At 35.9% G+C, this 23,201-nt stretch overlaps 1 protein-coding gene across 1 annotated transcript; it reads right to left on the reverse strand.

Annotated features, from left to right (window-relative positions):
* Positions 1-19,554: 19,554 nt before the first annotated feature.
* On the reverse strand, positions 19,555-21,828 carry LOC149023319 (exopolygalacturonase-like). The gene is made up of 4 exons (XM_089142738.1): positions 21,211-21,828; positions 20,843-21,132; positions 20,188-20,413; positions 19,555-19,779 (listed from the first exon to the last, which is right to left on the reverse strand). The coding sequence occupies exons 1-4, from the start codon at positions 21,826-21,828 to the stop codon at positions 19,555-19,557; spliced, it is 1,359 nt and encodes a 452-aa protein (XP_088998864.1).
* Positions 21,829-23,201: the final 1,373 nt, after the last annotated feature.

The raw sequence follows: 23,201 nt of genomic DNA on the forward strand, positions 1-23,201 counted from the left end.
AGGACACCTCCATATGCACTCTAATGTAATTGTATGTAATCATGTGCATATCATGTCATTAGACTGACCTAGGACGTAGTAGGAAGGTGTATGAGGCTTAGGGTTGACCAAAAAGAACAAAAACACAAGCCAAATCCATGTCCCATACTTGACTTGCTGCAGACGGACGTCCGTCAAGTTTCCGTCATATCACAGAAAGAAGTCAGACGGAATTTTGTCTGAGACAGACCTCCGTCTGGCAAACGGAATTCTGTCTGGTTTAACTAAAACACAACGGCTAGTTTTTAACGGCTATTTCCCAAACGGACGATCGTCTACGCTGAAAATTGGACTAAAATTATGTCTGTTTTCTATCCGTTGGGGATTGGGCTAAGACACTCAAAGGCCATCTATTTAAGCTCAATTCACCCCTTTTGAGAGGGTTGAACCTCACACTTGATCAACAACTCCCCAAGTAATCTCAAGCTCTCAAATTACAAGAAAGCTATTGGGTTTTGCCTCTCACCTTCTCTCCAACCTTGAAGAACATACCAAGGTGTTAAGTAAGGTTGTGGAAGTCAAGCTTGAGGTGATTGAAGGCTTTGGTGGTGCATGTATTTCATATCTTGAGCATACGACTCTCATTGCATCACACTCACACAAGGGGTAAAATGTCACACCCATTGTTAGGTAATCTCTAATCATCTATTGTATTTACTTGTCTTCAATTCTAGTCAAGGTAGATTATAATTGATATTGGGTACTCTTGCCCGTGAGCAAAGATTAGTTGGGTGCTCTTGCCCATGAACAAAGATTGAAAATGGTGCTCTTGCCCTAAGATAAACAAAGATTGATTGGGTGTTCTTGCCCATGAACAAAGATTGAAGAGGGTGCTCTTGCCCTAAGATAAACAAAAATTGTAAAGGGTGCTCTTGCCCCGTATCAAAGATTGTAAAGGGCTTGATTCTCTACCAATTGTATTGAAAGAGAATCATAAGTGAAAATCTCTCTTGAGGCCAAGAGAGGAGTGGACGTAGACTTGTAAAGTTGAACCACTATAAATCTTGTATTGTGATTACTTGTCATTATTTAAATCATTTGAATTCTCAATTTATCTTGAAATCACAATCAAACCGAGAAATTGGGACAATCCACTAGTTTCAACTAATTCACCCCCCTCTAGGTTGCACCAACAATTGGTATCAGAGTGGGAGCTCAAATTAAAATTGAAATCAATTTTTAAAAGAGTCAAAGATCATGGACTTTCCTTTTTTATGAAGCTCCTTCAAGAACCGAGGGTCTTAACACCTCTAGACCTCCATACTTAGATGGAGAAGGTTTTGCCTATTGGAAAAATAAGTTTGAAGATTTTGTTTGTGCAAATGATTTCGATGTTTGAAACATCATGACATGTGGACCAAACGAAGTTCTCAAAATAGATGAACAAGGCAATAAGGTACCCAAACCCAAAGCCAAGTGGACTCCAACCGACAAGGTTAAAATTCAATTAAACCACAAAACAAAAATGTTTTTGCAATGTGCTTTAAGTGAAAGAGTCTACAATAGATGTGGGATTTGCAAAAGTGCCAAGGAAATCTTTGATAAGTTGGCGGTCACATATAAAGGGACCGACCACATCAAAAAGATGAACTTAGATGTCTATATACTTCAATATAAGAATTTAATATGTTAGATGATGAGAATATTACTTCTTTATTTAGTAGATTCACTAATATTGTTAACAAGTTGCATAGCCTTGGAAAGGAGTTAGCAAATGAGGATGTGACAAGAAGGATTCTAAGAGCTCTTCCACCCACATGGAGACCCAAAAAGACCGCAATTCAAGAAGCGGGAAATCTGTCAAAAATCACCATTGATGAGCTTATGGGATCTTTGCTTGCTCATGAAGCGGAACTTGAAGAAGACAAGCAAATTCTAGCGAATGTGCAACAAGATCAAAAGAATAAGTCCATAGCTTTAAAAAGTGCCACTAAGAAAGAAGAAGAAAGTGAAAGTGAAGGAGAAGACTCGGACATTGAGGAGAAGATATACTCAATTGCCAAAGAATTCAAGAAACTTCTCAAAAAGAAAAGAGGAAAGCATCCTCACAAAGGAGAATCATCAAAGGAACACAAAGGTAAAAATCCTTCTAAGCAAAGAACTTGTATCTCTAATGTCACTTGTTGTAAGTGTAGGAAATCAGGGCACATCAAATCCGAGTGCCCAAATGAAGAAAAGAAGAAGCCTATATGGTTGAAATATCCTACATCCCAAGTGATGATGATGAAGAAAAGGAGGAGACCGATGAAGAAAAAATCAACTTGGCTCTAATGGCGAAGTTCAAGAAAGAACAAGAAGACCTTGATTTAAATTCTTCCCATAGTCTTAATTTCATTAGTGATGATGAAGAAGAAAAGGAGGAGACCGATGAAGAAAAAATCAACTTGGCTCTAATGGCAAAGTTCAAGAAAGAACAAGAAGATCTTGATGTAAATTGTTCCCATAGTCTTAATTTCATTAGCAATGATGGAACAAATGACGTGGACAGGGACAACTTAATTGGCGTATTGCTCAAAATAATTAAGGACCCTAAAAAAGGCTATTGAGGGAGAGTATGGTGTTCTCTTTTCATTGCATTCATGTAGGGGGAGGGTGCATATGTGAGGGAGAGAATTTCTTTTTATGCATTAATTTAGGGGGAGCATAAGAAAAGAGGAAGAGTTATTTTAGGGGGAGCATTTCATACTTATCCAGTTTTTTGTTAATGACAAAGGGGGAGTGATATTTGAGGGGAAGCATCTCCTATATTGTTTGTTGATGACAAAAGGAGGAGAGAATTGAATGAATTAGATAATTCATTGGAAAAACATGTGATAATATGCATATGAATGAGTATTTATTATTGTTAATGATCATTCATATTTCTCCATCATTCATGTGTTTGTCATCATCAAAAAGGGGGAGATTGTTGGAAAATGTCATATCAGCATTTGCCACATCAGCCTCCATTGGTTTTGATGATAACAATCATGAATTACCAATAGCTATAATGAGTTGTGTTATTTTAGTTCAAGATGATAATAAGTGGACCAACTCCAAGTGAAAGCCATATGTTCATGCTCAAGTCAAGCTCAAGCCAAAATCATGCCAAGATGGACATGAAGTTTAAGTCAAGATGACCATGCCAAGATGGACATGAAGATGATAATGAAAAATGGAATATAAGAAAACTCAAGAACTTAAATAATCATCAAAACTAATGGAGACTGATGTGGCAATGCTCACATGGCATTTCCCAACAACTATAATAACTAAATTAGTACTTGTTAAATACTTGTCACTTTAATCTCTTTTCTTGCTCTTTGATATGCTATATTGTGTGGTGTTATGGATTTGATCGTGAACCTTGATCCTATAGTGTATCAACCCCACAAGTATATGGGTGTGACCAGATCCAGCTAGTTGGGGTGTGACACATAAAGCTCCAAATTTGAGTCACCCTATCCATAACCTTTTTATTCTAACAATAGCCATACGATTATTATATAATTCAAAAATAAGGGTGAAAACGTCATAGAACAATATTGTAGGGGTGTAAACATAAATGTAGACAAATATAGGGGATCTAAATGAAATTTGCTTTCTTTTTATAGTATCATATACTGTTAAGTTAAGATTTGGAAAGGAAAAGAGGAAGATGACACAAAATTGGCGGTTTGAATGAAGTGTGCAACCTACATCCATTATTTAATGGGTTCTCTGAGGTATTCATTAATGGAAGTGATATATTTTTTATAGAAGTTTTACAGAGAATCTTAGACTCATCAATTTCAAGACCTAGAATTTGTTTTACATTTGAATTACCTGAATCTTTATCACACCTAGATAAAGTTAAGACGCAACCCTTTTGAATTTGAAATTTGAAACGATTTTTATCTTTATTCTTTACTTGTTTTGAGTTTTCTTGATATAGAACTCCTGATGAACTCAAATTCAAATTTTAATTCAAATTATTGATTCGATTGTTAAAAAGTCCATGTACAAATCCTCCACACATGCACTTTGGGCAATGACTGGAAATGTTAGTCGGCCTATTTAGCATTGATTCATATCCTCTATCCCAGTACCCCCGTACTCCCAAATCCCCTCTCAATGGCCACCAGACACAGATTACTCAGGGCCTCCAAGTCAAGTGAGAAATTTTAAAGGTACAAGAGTACTGGGGTATAACATTTAGACTCAATTAGCATATGCATATTAGATGAGCCAGAGGAAATCCTATCTCTCTTTCTCCAAAGAAACATTCAAGAAGATGACAAAATATTTGGTTACTCAACCTTAAGAATTGAGACTTCTTAAGTATAAAATCAAGGTCGTGTTAGAGGGATTTTTATTTGCAGCAGGTGCTACTGGTTGCTGCCAGCAGTGATGATCGTGCCACATAATCGAAATAAGATCGAATGGTTGAGAATCAAATGGTGGGAGTTTACATATAAATATCACTTTTTATTTTTACATTTTAAAGATTTAAAGTTTACTAACTTACAAAATCAAACCCTTCATTTACCGTCAACCTTCGATTTCTTGGTGCATGAAATCAAGATTCTAACTTGGGTACTTGGTTTTCTTCGAGTTCGCATTATCGGAAGGGGTAGAGGAAAATCTGAGCCCAGGATTTTTGGGTTTCTCTTGTAATAAAGATTTAGTATTAGGGCTTGTGAGGGTTTCCTGCAAACGAGAAGATGGGTTGGACTTAGATGCGGAACTTATGTAAAATCTGAAGAAATTGAGATCATGATTTATGGGTTTCTCTAATCGCAGGGGGGGAGTGGAACTCATCAATCGAGATTGACCAAAAATGAAGGTCTTAGGGCCATGGGAGATGGAATAAGTGGAAAAAAAAATGAAATGGATGACAATGACATGGTTTGAGAAGCTTAATAGTGAATCTTCGAGCAATTGAGGAAGCCATCGTTGAAATGGTGAGGCTCTTACTCAGGTTACAATCTGCAGAGTTGATTTTATAAAGATGTTCGTCCAAAGAAACTATGGCCTTTTGAGAAAGTGGGAGAATACTGAGCGGGCGGAAAACTGCTCCACCCATTTCTTAGTCTCAGTTTTGGAATTTTGGCAATGCATAAATGAGGGGTCTGATTTTGTAAATTAGTAAACTTTAAACCCTTGAAATATAAAAATAATAAATAATATTTATAAGCAAACTTCTGCCATTTGATTCTCAACAGTTGGATCTTATTTTGATTACCTCACCGTTGGCCTTAGTGAGTTGTAGCTGCTGCAAATAAAAATCCCTACATTCACACTTTCTAGAATTAAATAAATAAAAACTGCGCTCATGTTTAAAAGTCTACCAAGTCACCATCTTTAGATAAATTTTCTAAGTCTTTTAACACGGTATTGCGGCGGCCTTAGATCAGGGGAAAGTCATCAGCAATTGCAAGAAACACTATAAAGAGGGAAGAGACATTAGGAGGAGCTACAAAACTTCTTTGTTCTAACGCCACTCTCACCTCACACCTGCTCTGCTCTGTTCAACAATCTTTGGTTTCTTTGTGAGTCTTATTCTTTCTGAGCCTTTGATTCCTACCCAATTCACAGCCAGCAATGGAGATGGAGCCTTTCAAATCCAACAAGAAAGAAGTTGCTCTCCTTCCTCCCAAAAGAGGCCAGATCAAACGCATCATTTTTGCTGAGTTTTTCAGGTCAATTCTGACACTAATAGCATCAAACTGCAGGGGAAAGGAGAAGCGCAATGAAGGTAACCTTGATCATTAAGCTCGACCCACAATTCTTACAAGCCTCATATGAGTTACAACGCTACACACAGAGAGACACTGAATAGATAGAATCTCCCCCTAATTTTTTGTCTTTTTTTCCCTCCCCTGCTTCTCACCTGCTCTGTTCCAATTATTTCTGTTCTTTCCGGTGTAGGATATTGTTCATAGAAAACTGTATCTTAGATTTTCAGCCCAAGTTCAGAAATAACTGACAATGGATTCTTCCAATTTCCAAAGTTGTATTACAAAAGCATATTATCATAGACTAATAATTGATTCCCAGAGCCCTGTGCTTTTGTGATTGTTGTTCACTTGTTCATATGGTGAATTCAAATCTAAAAATTTAGATTAAGATAGTAGCATTGGTTGAGTAATGAGCACTCAGCTGGGATTAGCTTAGCATCCTTAATGAATCCTATTAATTCATTAACTTTCAATACAAGCATGAAACTAAGATAAAAATGATTAATGAATCCAGAAAAGGTATTGATTTTTAATTTTTTATTTTTAATTATTTTTGCTTTTACTATTTAAACAAAAGAAATACCGAATTATTCGAATCTGATTACTCCTGTCTCTGTCACATGTTATTAGTTTTTGAAAAGAGAAATTTAAAAAAGAAACAATTGATCAAAAGGGCATTCTTGGTTCCTACATGATTAGATTGGAAGAAGAAGAGGATCTTAAAAGTAGATATGCCAAGAAGCATCATAGACTTTAGTGGATAAACAAATTTGTGTCACATTTGTGTTATTATTTTTTAAAAAGAAAAAAAGAAATTCATTCCCCAAAAAAAAAAAAAAAAGACTATTACAAGCAATGGCATCTATGATTGGGCTGCAAGGCCCACAACAGTTGGGCTTCCAAGCCCATGTCCATGGGCTGTACTGAGACTATTGTGCACTTGTACAGAGTCTACATACCGAGCATGGAGGAGTGGAGTACTGTAGGGTGTGAAGGCTTGCGACCCAAGCAATTCAGTAGATACGTTCTCTACTTCTCTGGTGTTTATCTGTTAAAGACTTTAATGCCCCCCTTCCAACTATAAATACCTATTTTTATTTCATTTTCCTCTGCTCTCTTCACTTGGTCTGTGACTTGCTTCAAAATCTCTCACAGCCCACAAGAAGTATTTTCAATTTCTAGTCTCTGTCTTCATCTTCTTCTTCATCCTCAACTTTGAATTCCTCTTTCTTCTTCACCCTCAACTTTGAATTCCTCTTTCTTTCGAGAGAAATCAACCTTGTTCTTTCATTTCCTTGCCTGGTTTCATTTGCCCTCTTCCCCTGTTCTGTCAGCGAGTACCCAATTCACAGCAATGGAGAACGAAGCTGCCAAACCGAAGAAGGAAATTCAGCTTCCACCGAAGAGAGGACAGATCAAAAAGAAGATCTTTCATGGGTTGATCAAGTCGATCATGGCACTGACCCCTAAAGGAGAAAAAAACAGCAGCTCCAGCGCAAGCGCGACCTCCGCGAGTGCCTACTCTTCAGAGGGTTATTCCGATCCATAGTTCTTTTCATATGGATGTATGATATCTCAGTTGACCAATTCCAGTTCCTTAATTGCTTCTGCAACCCATCTACAACTTTCCCCAATTGTTGTTTTATAAATATGGGGAAAGTTGTATATGGGTTCTGAACTACTTCCTTCAGGAATGATTTCTTGTTGCTTAATTTTTGGTGTCGAAGAAGATGGGATTCTGTTCTGATATCTGATGAATCAATTTGGCTCTTCTGTTTGTGACTGATTTTTCTGGAAATCAAAGAAGTGGGCTTGGGGAATTTGAATTGCCAATTTGTACCCATCATTTTTTATTTTTATTTTTTGGGTATCATCAGTGAAAAGTATACTTACAGAGTAATTGGATCCAGATGTTGGTTGTTTTAGGACATTGATTATGTTTAATTTTCTATATAGATTTGTGAATGTATGTTGGGATCATAGTACTCACATATTTTTTCTGAATGGGTACTGAAGGAAGATAATATAATGTTGTTTTACATAAATTCCAGATCTTATCTTAAGTTTCTCTGTTTCTCAGTTCATTTCTTTTCTATTTTTCTTTTCTATTTTTCTTTTCCTCTTGGGTGCCTTGTACAGAGCAAGAAGAAGAACGCTAGCTTAGTTCCAGAGTGACCATTAGGTCACTATCCATCAAATTCATGGGAGAAAGCTTTAAAAGCAGCTTAAGCTCTCCGCTTAATAGCCATTACCTGGATGCTTTTTTTGCCATTAAAAGAAGGATATCAATAATTAGTTGCTTCTGGGTATTGGGGAATTAAATTGATGCTGTACTTTATTCTTTTAATTGATATTTGCCAATCAGACATGACTTCTAAATTAGGAGCTTTTCATTTGTCACTGTTATTTCCTGCTGGGTTTTGGTCAAATTGGGTTTTCTACTTTGGATTTCCATGGAAGGGAGCATCTAGTTTTATTTATTTGGGTAGACAAAGAATATCTTGTTTTCACTGATAAAAGAAGCAACCTTAGCCGGTAAGGCTTGTGGTGGCTCCCACTTCTTGTTTTCATTTCTAATATTATGATAAAACATTATTTTCATTTTTCATAAATTAAAAGGAATAATTGTCATGTTTTTTATTTTTTTTATTTTTTTTAAGACATGGTTTTCTATTAGAATAGTTTGGAATAAAGACAAACATGATTTTTTTTTTCTTTTCCTAGAAAAGACAAGCATGAATTCTTAAAGAAAATAATGATGGAGCCCTTTGTCACCTTCATTACTTTGTTAGTTACACGTTGAATTCGTCAAAGGGTGAAAGATTTTTTTTTTTTTTAAATAAAAAAAGGACGACTTAGCACTTTAGGTTTTGGGTAAATTTTTCTCTAAAGGATCGTAATACAATTTAATGTAAAATTTCATGGTTATTTTGGGGTTTTAGATAAATAAAAAATATTCAGTTGTCACCTAAGGACCTAACCATTGGAGCTGGTAGGAGTCCTCAGTAATTACACTTAAAATTTAAGATTAGATTAGTAATTTTAAAAAATATTAGAGATAAGATATTAATCATGCAATAACATAAGGGCAACAATAATTATGATATCTTTTTTTTATAATCTTTATCATTAGATGAACATTTATCTACGAGCAAATTGCACTGGCACCCAAAATGGAGTTTTTAAAGCATTGACATCCCACTTTATGTTTAATAACACATTGGTCAAAAAATTAGATTTTTATTGAATATATTTGTTCAATTTGTCACTAAAAATATTTAAATCATTGTTTATTTTCTTTTAATTCCAAAAATATCCCTATAATAAACAATGTCTCAATGGTTTTCAGTGACAAATTAGACAAATATATTCAATGAAAATTCAATTTTAAGATTTATGTGTTTTTTAAACATAAAATAAGGTGTCACTGCTTTAAGACCTCCATTTTGAGGTGCCAATGCAATTTCTCTTTATCTATTCAAATCAAATAGAATCCATTATGGATTTATTTAAATCCATTAATCTTTTGATTAGTTACACGTATTCTACAATTGCGTAAAATCTTATATAAACACAAATCAAAAATACTTTTTTTAAAATTTTCAACTACTTGTACACGTCTTATAAGAGATGCCAATAAGAAGAATTACACTAATTGAATTTTGCTTGGAAAAGTGATCAATGAGTAGCCAAGAAATTAGTGAACATCTAAGAAACTTTATGGAAATGTCATTTGTTCACACTAGTAATGTAGAGTAGTGGCTCTCTAAACTTTTCTTAGAAACATCTCTTTATATGTGACTTTCACTTTTTGTGATTATATTTCCTCTAACAATAATAGAGTTACTAAAACGCAAGTCAAACTAATATAGACGATGACAATAATGTATTCAAAAAAAGAATAATAATTACAACAACAACAACAAAACAAATGACTTTGAGCACAACATGTATGATTAAAAAATCACTCCATCTCTTCAAAATTGTTGTTTCAAATATTTATTTTTTTTTGGGGTAAAAAAAGGAGGCCCAAAAAAATGACTTTTAATCAAGGTTAAAATGTACTACAAATGAAAAATCAAGGTTAAAATCATGATGTTCAATTTAATTTATGATCCACATAATGCATTGAAGCATGAATAAAAAAAGAATATAATGACCTCATGACATTTCAAAGAATGATATCATCAATATGAAGTCACAATATTAGTCTTGAAAAGAAAAAACAATAAACATATGAAAATGAATAAGAATAAAAAGAATAACATTTTCTTTTGTGGTGGAGAAGGAAGTAGCACATTATGAATATTCTTTTTCTTTTGCTGAAGCAAGGCGAGAATATTATATATTAATAGAAATATGGTACTGGTACATAAAAATTACATACGATATCACATCATGGAGGTTCTATTCCTTGTTTATTTTATGAATGATGTAGATTTTCTTAATTTTGTCATCTTCTAGAAGCTTTATACTTAGAGAGTAGACCCCACCATTTTAAGACTACATCACCCTTCTTCTTTTTCTTTTTGGGTAATCCACCCTCTTTTTTCAACATAACACTTTTTATTTAGTGGTAGTCCTTCAAACCTATCCTAATTTGAAAGAGTAGAGTTGAAGGTTTTCTACATATGTGAAATATTCTCATCTACTAAATGAAAAAGAAAGAGTTTTATGTGGGAAACATTAATATGGATTTAAAGGGCAAGTTTAGGGTCATGAAAGCCTGTACAGGTTATAAAAGTTATTCACCTAATGCACAAGTCCTGAGTTAAGCAAGTTTGTAAGAGAATGAAATGTATAGGGTGTTTTCATATTTTGAATAGGTAATCAAACATTCGAACAAGTGAACACATGACTAGCTTCCATTAAAAAAAAAAAGTTACTAGCGTCGTAAATAAAGGCATAGCTGCCCCAGGGCCAAAGGGGTTGTGCTAATATTTTTAGCCCTCTTTCTTTTATGTTTCTTGGTTATTGGTTCTATTTCCATATGTGAAATATACATACTTGAAATAAGCTGCTCTTATCGAAGAAAATTTTTAATAATAAAGATAATGAACACGTCCCATGATCAAAGAACACTTCCAAAGAAGTCATAAGAGATAAATATATAGGATATGAGGTTCATCTAGATTAGTTTACATGCAGCTCAACTACTTCTTCAGCAAAGCTCTTATATAATTAATATAGGTGGAGCTTTGCTCTTGGCCCTAAAGAAATCTGTACTCTGACTTCCTACATGAAAAAAGATCAATAGAATTCAAAACAATGCTACTATGTACTACAAATAGCAAATGGGAGAATAATAGAGCCAAATTCAAGCCCTACTTGAACTGGCTTTTTGACTGGTCTTTGTTTTACTGCACTTTCTTGAAGACTACATTATTTAAGGCCCCACTTGAATTTGGGGAATGTTGTAGATGGGTTGCAGAAGCCTTTGGTCTGAATTTCTTCCTTCAAGAATGAGTTCTCGTTGCTTAATTTATGTTGTTGTTAGTGGGTATTGAAGAAGATAGGTTTCCATTCGTGACTGATTTTCCTACATATGATTAGCCAATTTGTACCCTTCATTCTTTTGTTCTTTTTTTCAGGTTGATTAGCTTTATGCATCGTCTGAAAATATATTTACAGAGAAATTGGATCAGATATGGGTGATTTTAAGACTGTGGTTATGTTTAATTCTTTATATAGATTTGTGAATGTATGTTGGTACCATAGTACTTGTTGATGCAGAATCTTGTTCAACCATGAACCTGCAAAAACGTGCTCTCCGATGAACAAGTCAGTGACGAACAGAGTCTGAAAGAATGAGATGCTCAATATCCTTCTGCCACCCTAAGAAATTACTCAAAAAGACTTACTTTATAACGGTGAGGATATGAGTATTTATAGTGGTAGGATACCTTCTGAATGCCTTGTTTGAGTTAGATTTGAACTCTACATTCCAATCTTTTCTGAAAGAAAGTATTTGATTGATAGTGGAGTTGAAAAAATTTATTCAGTCCATTTCTGACATTCATTTTCTTGAGTACTGATGTGGACAAACTCCGACCAACGGGTCTAATAATGGACGACCACATTTAGGGTGGCTTGACCGGGTTTTGGTCGAATTGTTTACTAACCAAGTGGCGACCAAATACTTCTCAACTAACCCCTTGAAGATTGGAAGAAGGATCCTAATTTAACTAAATTGCTTTTTATGAATCCAAAACGGACTCATCAACCCCACGGATCAATATCCAATCCATTTCTTTCATTTCCTCGTAGATGTGTGATATGTGTCCCAACATCACATCAAAAAGTTGAGGTCCATTTACAAGTCACATCAAAATTTAATCACAATTATTTGATGTAACTTATTTAATCACATGGTAAAAAGGTGTATGAGGCTTAGGGTTGACCAAAAATACCAAAAACCCAAGCCAAATCCATGTCCCATACTTGACTTGCTACTGACGGACGTCCCTCTAGTTTCTGTCAGATCACCAAAAGTCAAACGGTTGAAGAGAGTGCTCTTGCCTTAACATAAACAAAGATTGGTTGGGTGTTCTTGCCCGTGAACAAAGATTGAAGAGGGTGCTCTTGCCCTAGGATAAACAAAGATTGTAAAGGGTTTGATTCTCTACCCATTGTTTTGAAAGAGATTCATTAGTGAAAATCTCTCTTGAGGCCAAGAGAGAAGTGGACGTAGACTTGTAAAGTTGAACCACTATAAATCCTGTGTTGTGATTGCTTGTCATTGTTTAAATTCATTTGAATTCTCAATTTATCTTGAAATCGCAATCAAACCGAAAATTTGGGACAATCCACTAGTTGCAACCGATTCACCCCCCCCCCCTCTAGGTTGCACCAACAAAAGTGATTCTTATGCTTGTTTTGGATCAAAGGATGTGTTTCTTATATTTAATGCATGAGATTGGATGATTAAGCTTGTACTCGTGTAATTTGGGAATGATGGAGTTTTGTGGTTGTCGATAGGATGGTTAACTTGAGAAACCAAATGGTTGGGAATGGCAGTGGTAGCAGCCCTAGTCAAGAAATTGGGAGTGGAAATCCCCCTCCTCAAGTTGAAGTGCCATCTCCTCCTCAAGGTGGTGCCCTACCAAATGCTCCACCGATGGTCATAACTCATAATGTGTTGAATATCATTGCCAATATGATACAACAACAGCAAAGCCAAATCACACACTAATGCAAGGGATGGTAGCAATAAACCAAGGGAATCGGAATGCACCTAATGGCAATGAAGTCGAGAACTCTACTCAAGGTGGGAATAATGGGAATTATGATTTGGGACCCTACACCAAACTCATGGAGCATTTCCTTGAGCTCCAACTTCCAGCATTCACCCAAATAACAAAGGATCCTTTGCTTCCACATAAATGGCAAAGAGAAATGAAGAATTCCTTCTGTCACTTGAGATGCACCAAAGACCAAAAGATCTTGTTTGTCGAACAAAAGTTGCAACACAAAGTGGATGCGTGGTGGAATGCCACACAACCCTGTTTGGTGCCACAACACCCAGTAGTGACATGAGAAGTGTTCAAGGAAGCCTTTGGTCAGAGTTACATTTCAGCATCGGTCAAGGATTCTAACAAAACACAATTTATGGCACTCCAACAAGGGTCTCTTTTAGTTTTAGAGTATGAGCAGAAATATAAAGAGCTGTTTTTCTTTGCCCTAGCTTTCATAAAGGTCAAAATTGAGAAGCCCAAAAAGTTCCTACATGGCAATTCAACCCATTGAAATATGCTCCAGTAGTAAAGTCGGCGAAGAAAATTGGGATAGAGAGAGAGAGAGCTATCAGTTGTATAGAAAGTTGGCAAATAGAGGAAGCGGTCCATATGTTAACATGAACCAGGGAAGATTCAACAGCCATGCACCTTACCCTACCACTCAGTTCTAGCCAAGAGGTATTGGGTTTGGACAAGGAAGCAATGGTACTATAGTTCACCTAGTTGTTTCCCCTCAGCCTTCGGGCCATTCTACGCAAATCCCCGTCGAAGATTCGACTATAGAGTCGTTCAAAGCCTGAAAACAACAAGCTTCACAGTCTCCTTTACGGACTTCTTGGATTAATGGATGTTGTTTGCTATTATACTTCCTTTGGGTGGTCTGCAATCAAATCCGGTTTTAAATTTTAAATTTCAAGACTGATGAGGTGGTGAGTTTAATTTTCTCAGATTTAGTACATTTTGGTTTTAAAATGGATGGGAAAAAAGTTACTACTACCATTTTTTCGGATGCAAGAAGATTAGGCCTTAAATTTTCTGTCATTGGCGCTGCTCCTCCACAAGAAATTTTTTGGGGTCCTCCTGCTGCAGGCTGGGTAAAGCTTAATATAGATGGGTCTTCTTTGGGCAATCCGGGAAGGGATGGGGGTGGAGGCATTTTTCGGAATGAAGTTGCTACTGTGGTTTTCAATGTCAGTGTTTTTCTAGATGTTAAAACCAACTTTGAGGTTAAATTGGAAACTTTCATTCACGGATTGCGTTGGGCAATGCACTTAGAAATCACTAAGCTTTGGATAGAAAGTGATTCTAAATCTGTGGTGATTTTAATTCAACAAAAGAAAATACCTTGGTATGTCCTTCAACAGTGGAGAGAGTTACAGGAATATTTTGATGGCTATAGACTGGAAGGTTTCACATTGCTATCATGAATCTAATATGATGACAGATTTTTTGGCGAACTCACCAGCTAGGACGGGAACTTTTGAAATTAACATTCCTTGGTCAGCTCAATTCTTAAAGAACATGATTTGGATGCCTCTAGACGTTTGAGATATCGTTTTTGATGGGTTAGTTGTTTTTAAATGTCAGTAGGAACTAGTGAGGAAGGGTGTATTAGGGGCAACGGTTGTTGCGGGTGAGAGAGGTTGGTTCCTCATAAGGTACTAATTGCTGTATTTTTTTTCTTTTTTCTTCTTCGCTTAATATGACCCTTTTAGCGGGAAAAAAAATGTATAGGTATTGATGTAGACCATGCTTTTGAGTAGGGTTGTTTTCGTATTTTAACATTTTTTTATTTCTTTTATTTACTAATAGGTTAAAATTATCATGCAACTATAGAAAATTTGTTTTTCTAGCTTTAGTGTTGTTGAATGTCCAAACATAAAACATAGGTGTCCTAAGGCATAGTTTCGCCCAAAAAAAAAAAAAAAAAAAAAAAACTTCTTATAGGAGTTTTATCTTGGTTATAATCAATAAGCAACTCTTATACCAAAAAAAGGTTATGTCTAGGTTAGCTTATGCATCATTTTGAATTAATGTAAGTTTTTAGATACAATTTAAACGAATGATAGAACTTTACTTTTGATTCTTTAAAGCTTTCAATTTTTATTTTTTTTAAATGATTTATTAAACGACAATCATCAGATAAGGTTAAAGAGAATAAGAAAGAAAATTAACTTACTTTCCCATGCACCCACCTCTACTAACATTTCTTTGACATCATTAGATCTTTGCAAGTAAAATCATTATACGTTAGAATTCCTCTCATGACTCATATTTGTTTATCAATAAAAGGAATTTGAAAAAAATTTTATAAAGTTTCTTTAAAAATGTTAAATTTTTTCCTTTGGCTTTTAATTATTTGCTCTTATTAATTAATATATTTCATTCTTTTTGGTAAAAATTAAAATCCTTCATTGGTGACGTAGAATTACGGATGGACAATATGAATTGTTCTTTTTTCGCTAAAAGCATCATTTGTATTAAAAAGCGGGAAAAAAATTACAAACATACAATCAAAAACCATCCCTAAAACCCGCAACATTAGATGCCCCCAAATACAGCCAACCGCACCGGTTCCAACTCAGATAATCATAGATAGCAAATCAAAACCTGAAACGAGAACAACCATAAGCCTCTAAATCAAGTTCACTCCTTATCAATGTTGTCCAGGGAATATTAACATCTAAATAACCCCGTCGCCGCCCGATTGCCAAGAAATCAGGCCTGGTTGTTATCCCTATAACAATGCAAAATTTTCCAAGGACAACTGGCAAGAAACACCTCTTCTGCACTACAAGAAAACCAAAGAATCTTCCTTTGCTGAATTAACACCACAACTACCACTAAATCATATTTTATCCATAAAAATGTTTAATATCTAACTTTATTGCCCACTCTATAACCTGCATCAGGGCCTCCATTTCAGCCTCAAAATTATTTTTTATCTCTAAATAGATGTTGATATTTAACAGAACAGCTGATGACCCATCCATAAACAAACCTCTTGCACCAGCCATACCAGGATTGAACAATGAACAACCGTCGACATTTAACTTAAACCCACCCTACAAAGGAGAAACCCAGAAAATTTCTTGAGGAGGAGAGGTGCTTTTAATAGAAATTTTTAGACCCGTCACTCTCGTGATTGATCAAACACCACTGGAGAAACCTTTCTGTTATCAAGAACGAAATCATGACAACTGAGATCAAAGGAGATCTGATGCAAAACCCAATCTTTAGACAGATGCACCTCCTCATATCAATATTTCTTACGAGCAAACCACAGATAATATAATAGCAAGAAGCAGCCATGAAATCACATATTACCCAAAAGCAACGACATACTCCGTGTAGCTCCACCACTTCTTTAGCTTCCTCTATCTCTAGTTTTACCCCTATTACACTTCCCCATAATCTTAAGGTCGATCTCCTTTATTAAATCAACTGTCTTTGATCAAGGAAAAGTACCTTTAGTAAATCATATCCATCCTACTAATTTCCCACATTTAAATCCTTAGCCTGTACCTTCACCTTTGCTCCAAGTGCATACATTTTTCATCTTCAGTAAAACTTTAGCAACTCAAATAATGGACTTGGGATTAATATTTTCTAGTTGTTTACTCAACCTAATCTTTCTATTAAATTTTCTAGAATATAAAATGTTATATTTATCTCTCTTGATCAAATAAATTGGTATAAGTTTTTGTAATTATTTTTTGACTTTTTTGCTTAATATGTTTGACATCTAATATCAAACTATTTTTATTTTAAAGAGCAAGAAAACAAAATCTCATAATCCATAGTGGATTTTGGAACAAATATATATATAAATTCACACCCTTTCAAATTGCAAAAGTATTTACAAGTATTCACATACCAAACAGATTTTTATTTCTTAATTTATTCTAAATAGTAATTATCAAATAAAATTTTACTTTGGATCAACATGGATTTTTACTATTAATTTCTTTTACTTGATCAGATTCTCATCCAAATACTACAAACCTGGATCTGGTACCTGCTGAGTGTGCGGGTATCCTCACAGGATGATTCGGAAGGAAGTGTTGCAGGAAGTGCTTCCACAACAACGCCAAGGAAATTGCTTTATTAAGTACCATTAAAGATAAATCTTTTTGCGCCCCCTTGTGGAGAGATTCTTAGTTTCCCCTTTCTATTGCTGGTTGGTGTTAGATCGCTTGCAGCTTAAGATAACTATTAATATTTAATGATTTATGAAAGCAAATTGTTGCATGTAATTTGATTGGTAAGAACAACTTATGATTTTCAAAATCAGACCTCCCAACAGTTTAGAAAATGCACGGGAAATGGAAGAAAGCCCAATGGTTTCTTGTGTGAATATGAAGACCCCAATTGCGGAACCCGAACGTGATCAGTTAGAATCTTCTCCTCAAAATTGTTCTGAAGCTCACGAAGCTCATTGTGAATCGAACACGTCGCCTAATCATCAAATGGGGATTGTGAAAGATGTCTAAGTTATTGTGAGTGACTTGATAGCCATTGTTGAAACCTTCACTGCCCTTTTCTCTTCTCTCTGTCACCGGACTGCTCTGGTTTCTTGGAATCCTGGTCCCAAGTCACAGGGGATCTGAGTAGGAAAAATGAAACTGGGGATTTGGGAATCGGGTAAATGAAGGGTCTGCTTTAGTAAATTAGCAAGTTTGAATCCTTAAAATGTAAAAATAAAAAATAGTATTTACAAGTAAACCCTTGCCATTTAATTCTCAATTGTTGGACCATATTTTGACTATGTGGCACGATCAACCCTGCTGGCTGCTGCAAATAAAAATATGAGGATCGCTCTCCGCTGTTCATTTTTTATGCAATTATAAGAATTGCACCAAAAAAAGGCTTCTTTTTTTTTTTGGGGGTTAACCTATGAATTTATTCAAAAGCAAACCAGGCAAAGGTCATGGCATCCAAATTACATAGGTCTTAGAGCCATGCAGTGGATTGGAGCTAAGTTGTTGAACCGGAAACCAACGAGCTTTCCAAGCTAGAGTATCTACCACATTATTCGCTTTTCTAGGGATGAAAAAGTAATTACATATCATCATTTGGTTTGCCAAGTAATTTTGGACATCATGTACTCTGGAGACAGCATTAAGTGGTAGGCTTTGGATGCACTCTATTAACAATTTGAAGAGTCTACAATTATCAGTCATAAGTTGACCTCATCGAGGCCTTCTCCAACAGCGAAAAGGAGGCCTAGACGTATTGCTATGGCCTCTTCTTAGACTACAAATGGAAAGCACGTGGGCTCTGAGTGGGTTTGGGTTTGCGCTATCTCTAAAGATAAAGCTCAAACAACATAGGTCTCCTTCTCCAATACTAGAGGCATCACAACACATCTGTGTCCTATTTGCAATAAGAATTTGTAGGGGTCTCAAACATAAGAAAATAAACATTTTTTTGGTAAGAGAGTGAGTGTTGAGTATGGAATGCAACAAGATTGCATGAACATTAAAGTTGGAGGTTAATTTGCATTGCTATGCTTTACAAAAGATGAGACTATTGTCTAAGGAAGTGTGAGATTATAAATTTGATTCCTTATACCTTTGAGTCCAGTCACATGAGGTGATTAATATTCTTTATTGCTTTGGCTTTCCGGTTTGACCCAAATGATTTTTATTTTTAAAAGAAAAAATTACGTAGCTTGTCTACATAATAAAAACAATTTGTACACTACAGAATAATTGTAAAATTGTCTAAATATTGGGATATGACAGATCCCTTTTGCAGTCGATAGGATTTATTAATATATTTTTTGACTTTTTCCTATATTAAGTTGGAGGATATTTGGTTTCGGTTTCTTTGAACCTCTTAGAGGAATTCCACATGGTTGTCTAGTGTTTAGTTTTTCTTGGTAAAGCTTTGAGTGTTCAATTGTGTATTATTATCACGAAGGATTGTTGAACCACCTCAAAGTAATTAGCTAATCAAAATGAGAAAGGGATTTAGAAGTAACCCATTTGTGGTAGAGTTATTAAAATTAATATATCAACTATGTTTTTAATTTTAAATATCTTTTAGGATTTTGGTGGACAACAAATAAATTTTCCATATAATTGTACCAAATTATTTAAATTTCATACCGTATGTATTAATGACATGTTACATACGTAGTCTTTTCTTATTCCTTAAACTCAAAAGGAATTAGGTGACAAGTGAAGTGATATTTATTAATCAAAATTTGAATTAATGACTTGGACATCCTTATATTGTCCCTTCCCTTTCCTTTAGTCCCTTTCTTCTGGCTACCGGAGGAAGTTTAAGGAAAAGAAAAATGCAATTGGTGATATACCAATCATCAAAACTGGAGTACTTGAAAAGAAAAATGAAGCTCATTTTATTGAACTCTGAATCAAGTTAGAGAGAAGTAATACAACTAGCAATGTCCACACATAGAAAAAGGTCTTCGATGATTTTTGCCTATTGAAATTCCTACTTTGTTGGGCTGGTCAAACTAACAAACCACAGCCTCCAACAAGAGTAATCTCAATTTAAGAACAAGGCACAAATAACCAGACTTGTTTGTGTGTGAGAATTGCAATTGAATGGACTCAAAAGCATGAAGCTGGCATTTGAACACCAGAAGCAACCCCTTTTGCATTTGTGCAATTTGAAGTGGTTGCACCACTAGCCAATGTAGATTTCAAGTTGATATCAACAAGCTCTACCTTTTCGCATGGTACATCTTGACTACATGAGATGAAAACTGCATCCTTGGTGGCAGATGTACCCCTGATGTTCTTGAAATGAATGTCTGTGAGCTTCACACGGGAAGGCTGTGCATTGGGTAAGGACAATATACACCATTAGTAATGTTAGAGACCTTTTATAAAATCAATAATTACTAGTCCTAAAGGAAGAAGAAGAAAAAAAAAAGAACTCAAGGAGTCAAGATTTTCTTTTGTGAACCAATCGACCTACCTCCCTCCCTCCCTCCCTTCTATTAACCACAAAAGGGGATGGTTATACAACTACAACCGTTCCAACCTAGCAAAGAGAGCTCACCCACAACTAAACTTGGTAGTCTTATTGCATTGGAAGTGTATACGTATTAATTCAAATGAAAAAAAAGAATGGTTTTAATGAAGTGGACTTGTCTATCGAGAGATTGTTAAGAAGACTGCAGTCATCTGAGTATTATTTTATGGATGTGAAACTAACTTTTATGAGCTTATTGAACTTACCTTGGTGTCGCATTTATTCTTATCACAATATTGTTGGGTGACAATGATGGGATTTTTTACATTTGTCATGACAATATCCTCAAATATAACGTCAGAAACGGTGTTCTCTGGTGATGCTGGCCATGTTTTGATCCGAACACCGTTATCAGTCTCAGTAAAGCTGCAGTTCTGCACCCTCAAACCCTTCACTTCCTTTTCATTTGGATTCTTTCCAAGGCTTCCCAAGCTACAAAACAATGAACACAATTTGCTTAAATTCAATTAAAGCATGGTTAATCTTCCCCCTTTACATGAGTCAAGCTTGCTTTAAACCTGAGCCTAACCATCATAGTCTTAACCCTAACCTAGCCGACCCATGCTAGGGCCGAGCATATGGGCAACCTGATCATTCTTTTTTTTCTTGCTCTACTCCCCCCAAAAGAAACAAAGAGGAAGGGACATGGACGGCTCCACCGCTTCCTGGACTTTGCCCAAACGAAGAAGCGGCTCATTGCTCATCTATATAGAGGGCACTTTTCTTCATCTGGCCCATGTGGCCCAATAGTAGTAACATAGTTGGGTTTTCTTAGCACCCCTAAATTATATTATATCAGTTTTCTATACTAATTACTTGGGAGATTTATTGAAGTATTTAAGCATGATTAACAATAATTACCTGATGCCATGACCTGGTCCACAAATGACATTGGAGACAACAATGTTGGAAGTACCCGCTCCAATGGACACGCAATCGTCACCCGTTCCAATTTCACTATTAGTAACAGTGATGCCGGATGAGTCGCCAATGTGCACACCATCAGTATTTCGGCTTGTTTTAGGGGCTTGGATTTTAACATCATGAACTGTAAAGTCACTGCTTTGGCCAATAACTACGTGAAAAGCCTTACTGTTAATCATAGTTATGTCGCTTAATGATCCACCAGTAATTGAAGTAAGGTGCAAGCTCTGAAACCAAAATGAACGTTAAGAAAGGGAAATAAATATTATTTTCCATCGATTTTCATGTACAAAAGAACTACTCACAGTTGGGGCCATTTTGCAAGCTGCATTTGAGGTATGAACACAACTTTTGGGCCAAGTGGCTTCTCCTTGACCGTCTAAGGATCCGGTTCCAACCCCAGTGATATTCAACTCGCTCAGGCCTTTAAATGTGATCCATGCTTCACTAGATTCCATGGTTGATGGAGCCATTAATTTTCCATTTATCTCAACACGAGGAGATTTCTTGTTTCCGCAAGGACCACCAAATGTTATTGAAGTAAGAGAATAGTCCCCTTTCGGGACCACAAGGGTAGCTGGCTCTGTAGATTTACATGCAGCAGCCCAAGCATCAACAAAGGCCTTATTGTTATCTGTTTTTCCATCACCACTTGCTCCATACTTGGTGACATCAAACACTGTACCTTGTGTATCATTTCCTGATGCAGATCCGGAAGCATTTCCAGATGTTGAAGCATTTCCTGTTGTCGATGTTGGTGATGGCGCTGTTGATGGAGTTGTTGACGGAGCAGGAGTTTCACCATCTGAGGTATTATTTCCATCAGTTGATTTTAGAAGCCGAAACTCAAAAATTCTAGCTTCAGCCTCCCATAGAAGGAAACCTAATATACAGATTAAGATAAGATGCTGGCTTGAGCCCATTATCAATTCTCCAATAAAATATACTTATTTGAGCTAAAAGAAATTGAAACAACAAGTCACCAAATGAGATGGGATCAAGTAGAACCTTAGACCTTGTTGGGCAAGAGGCTCAACCGATCCCAGCTCAATAGATTTCTGGTAGACCTGATTCAAGTTCTGATGCTTTTTGGGGGATCTGATATTTATACCCTGAACTTTCAACCTAAGTTGGGCAAAACTATCTTAGCCATGAATTTTTTGGTAGAAATTTGTATCGATGAATTTGGCATGAGAGAGAGAGAGAGAGAGTGATCCATTCAACTTACTATTTTTGTTAATATTAAATTGTGGTAGGAAATCCACCTACAAATAGGAATGTCCTACACTTTCATTAGGAAGAATAAAGGGAAAAAAGGAAAAAAGGAAAAGTAATATGAAGTTTAGTATGGTTGATTTTTATCCACCATTGGTAAATTTACGGACACCACATGGTAAAATACCAATAAGTTTGATGTGGTCAGTTTTTATTTACCATTGTTGCAACTCATCACTTAACCCTTTTATACCTTTTTTTTGGGTCAAAAGCTAAAAACTTGATCATATAAAGGATTCAAAGCTAGGAGACCTAGACAACAACAACCAAGTATTGCTCATGAAAAAGGTTAAACATTCCACCAAGACTTAGACATAGAATAGCATCTTGTCCCTTAGTAAGAAAATAGCAAAAGTATTTGTAGACCTAGATGTATAATGAAAGAAATCCCCAACCAAACTAGAAGAGATCCTCAAAATATCTTGCACTAAACTAAGACAAATCCAATCTAAAGAGGAAAGAAGTTTCTGCAAGGATAAAATCGCTGGAGAACAGTTCGAATTGACTTGAATCTTCTCCACCCCCATAGCCTTTCCTAGAAGTAAGCCATCCCGAATAGCGAGGAGTTCCATTGCTGTAGCCAACAAACCTATACAATCCTTGCATTGAGCAGCCATAATATATAATAATGCATATGAAATGATAAAAGTGCATAAGTTTTGCCAAAACATTACAAACCCAAGTATCAAGTGTAAGTGCATGGACAAACACGTATAATAAAAGTACATAAAACAAGTCTATAAACAACATAAGCCGAGTGAGCAACTCGGGGATCAACCAAACATCAAGAAGGTAAGCTAAGACACTAGCGCTCTAGAGGTGGTGGAGGCTTTGACAAGTATTGGAACAGGAATCGCTCCTAGTGGATGATGCAGTCCTGTATGTCCCTCATCTGTCGGACCATATCTTGTTGGCGAGTGTAAATCTGGCGCCTCATGAAGTTCTGGTTTTGCTTGATCTTCCCTATGGAAGCTAGGAGCAGCACCCATTGAGAGGGGTCGACTGCAAAAGCGGTCGGTCT

The sequence above is a fragment of the Hakea prostrata genome, chromosome 2 (assembly GCF_041222555.1).
Source record: "Hakea prostrata isolate BN-2017 chromosome 2, UWA_Hpros_2, whole genome shotgun sequence".
NCBI lineage: Eukaryota > Viridiplantae > Streptophyta > Magnoliopsida > Proteales > Proteaceae > Hakea > Hakea prostrata.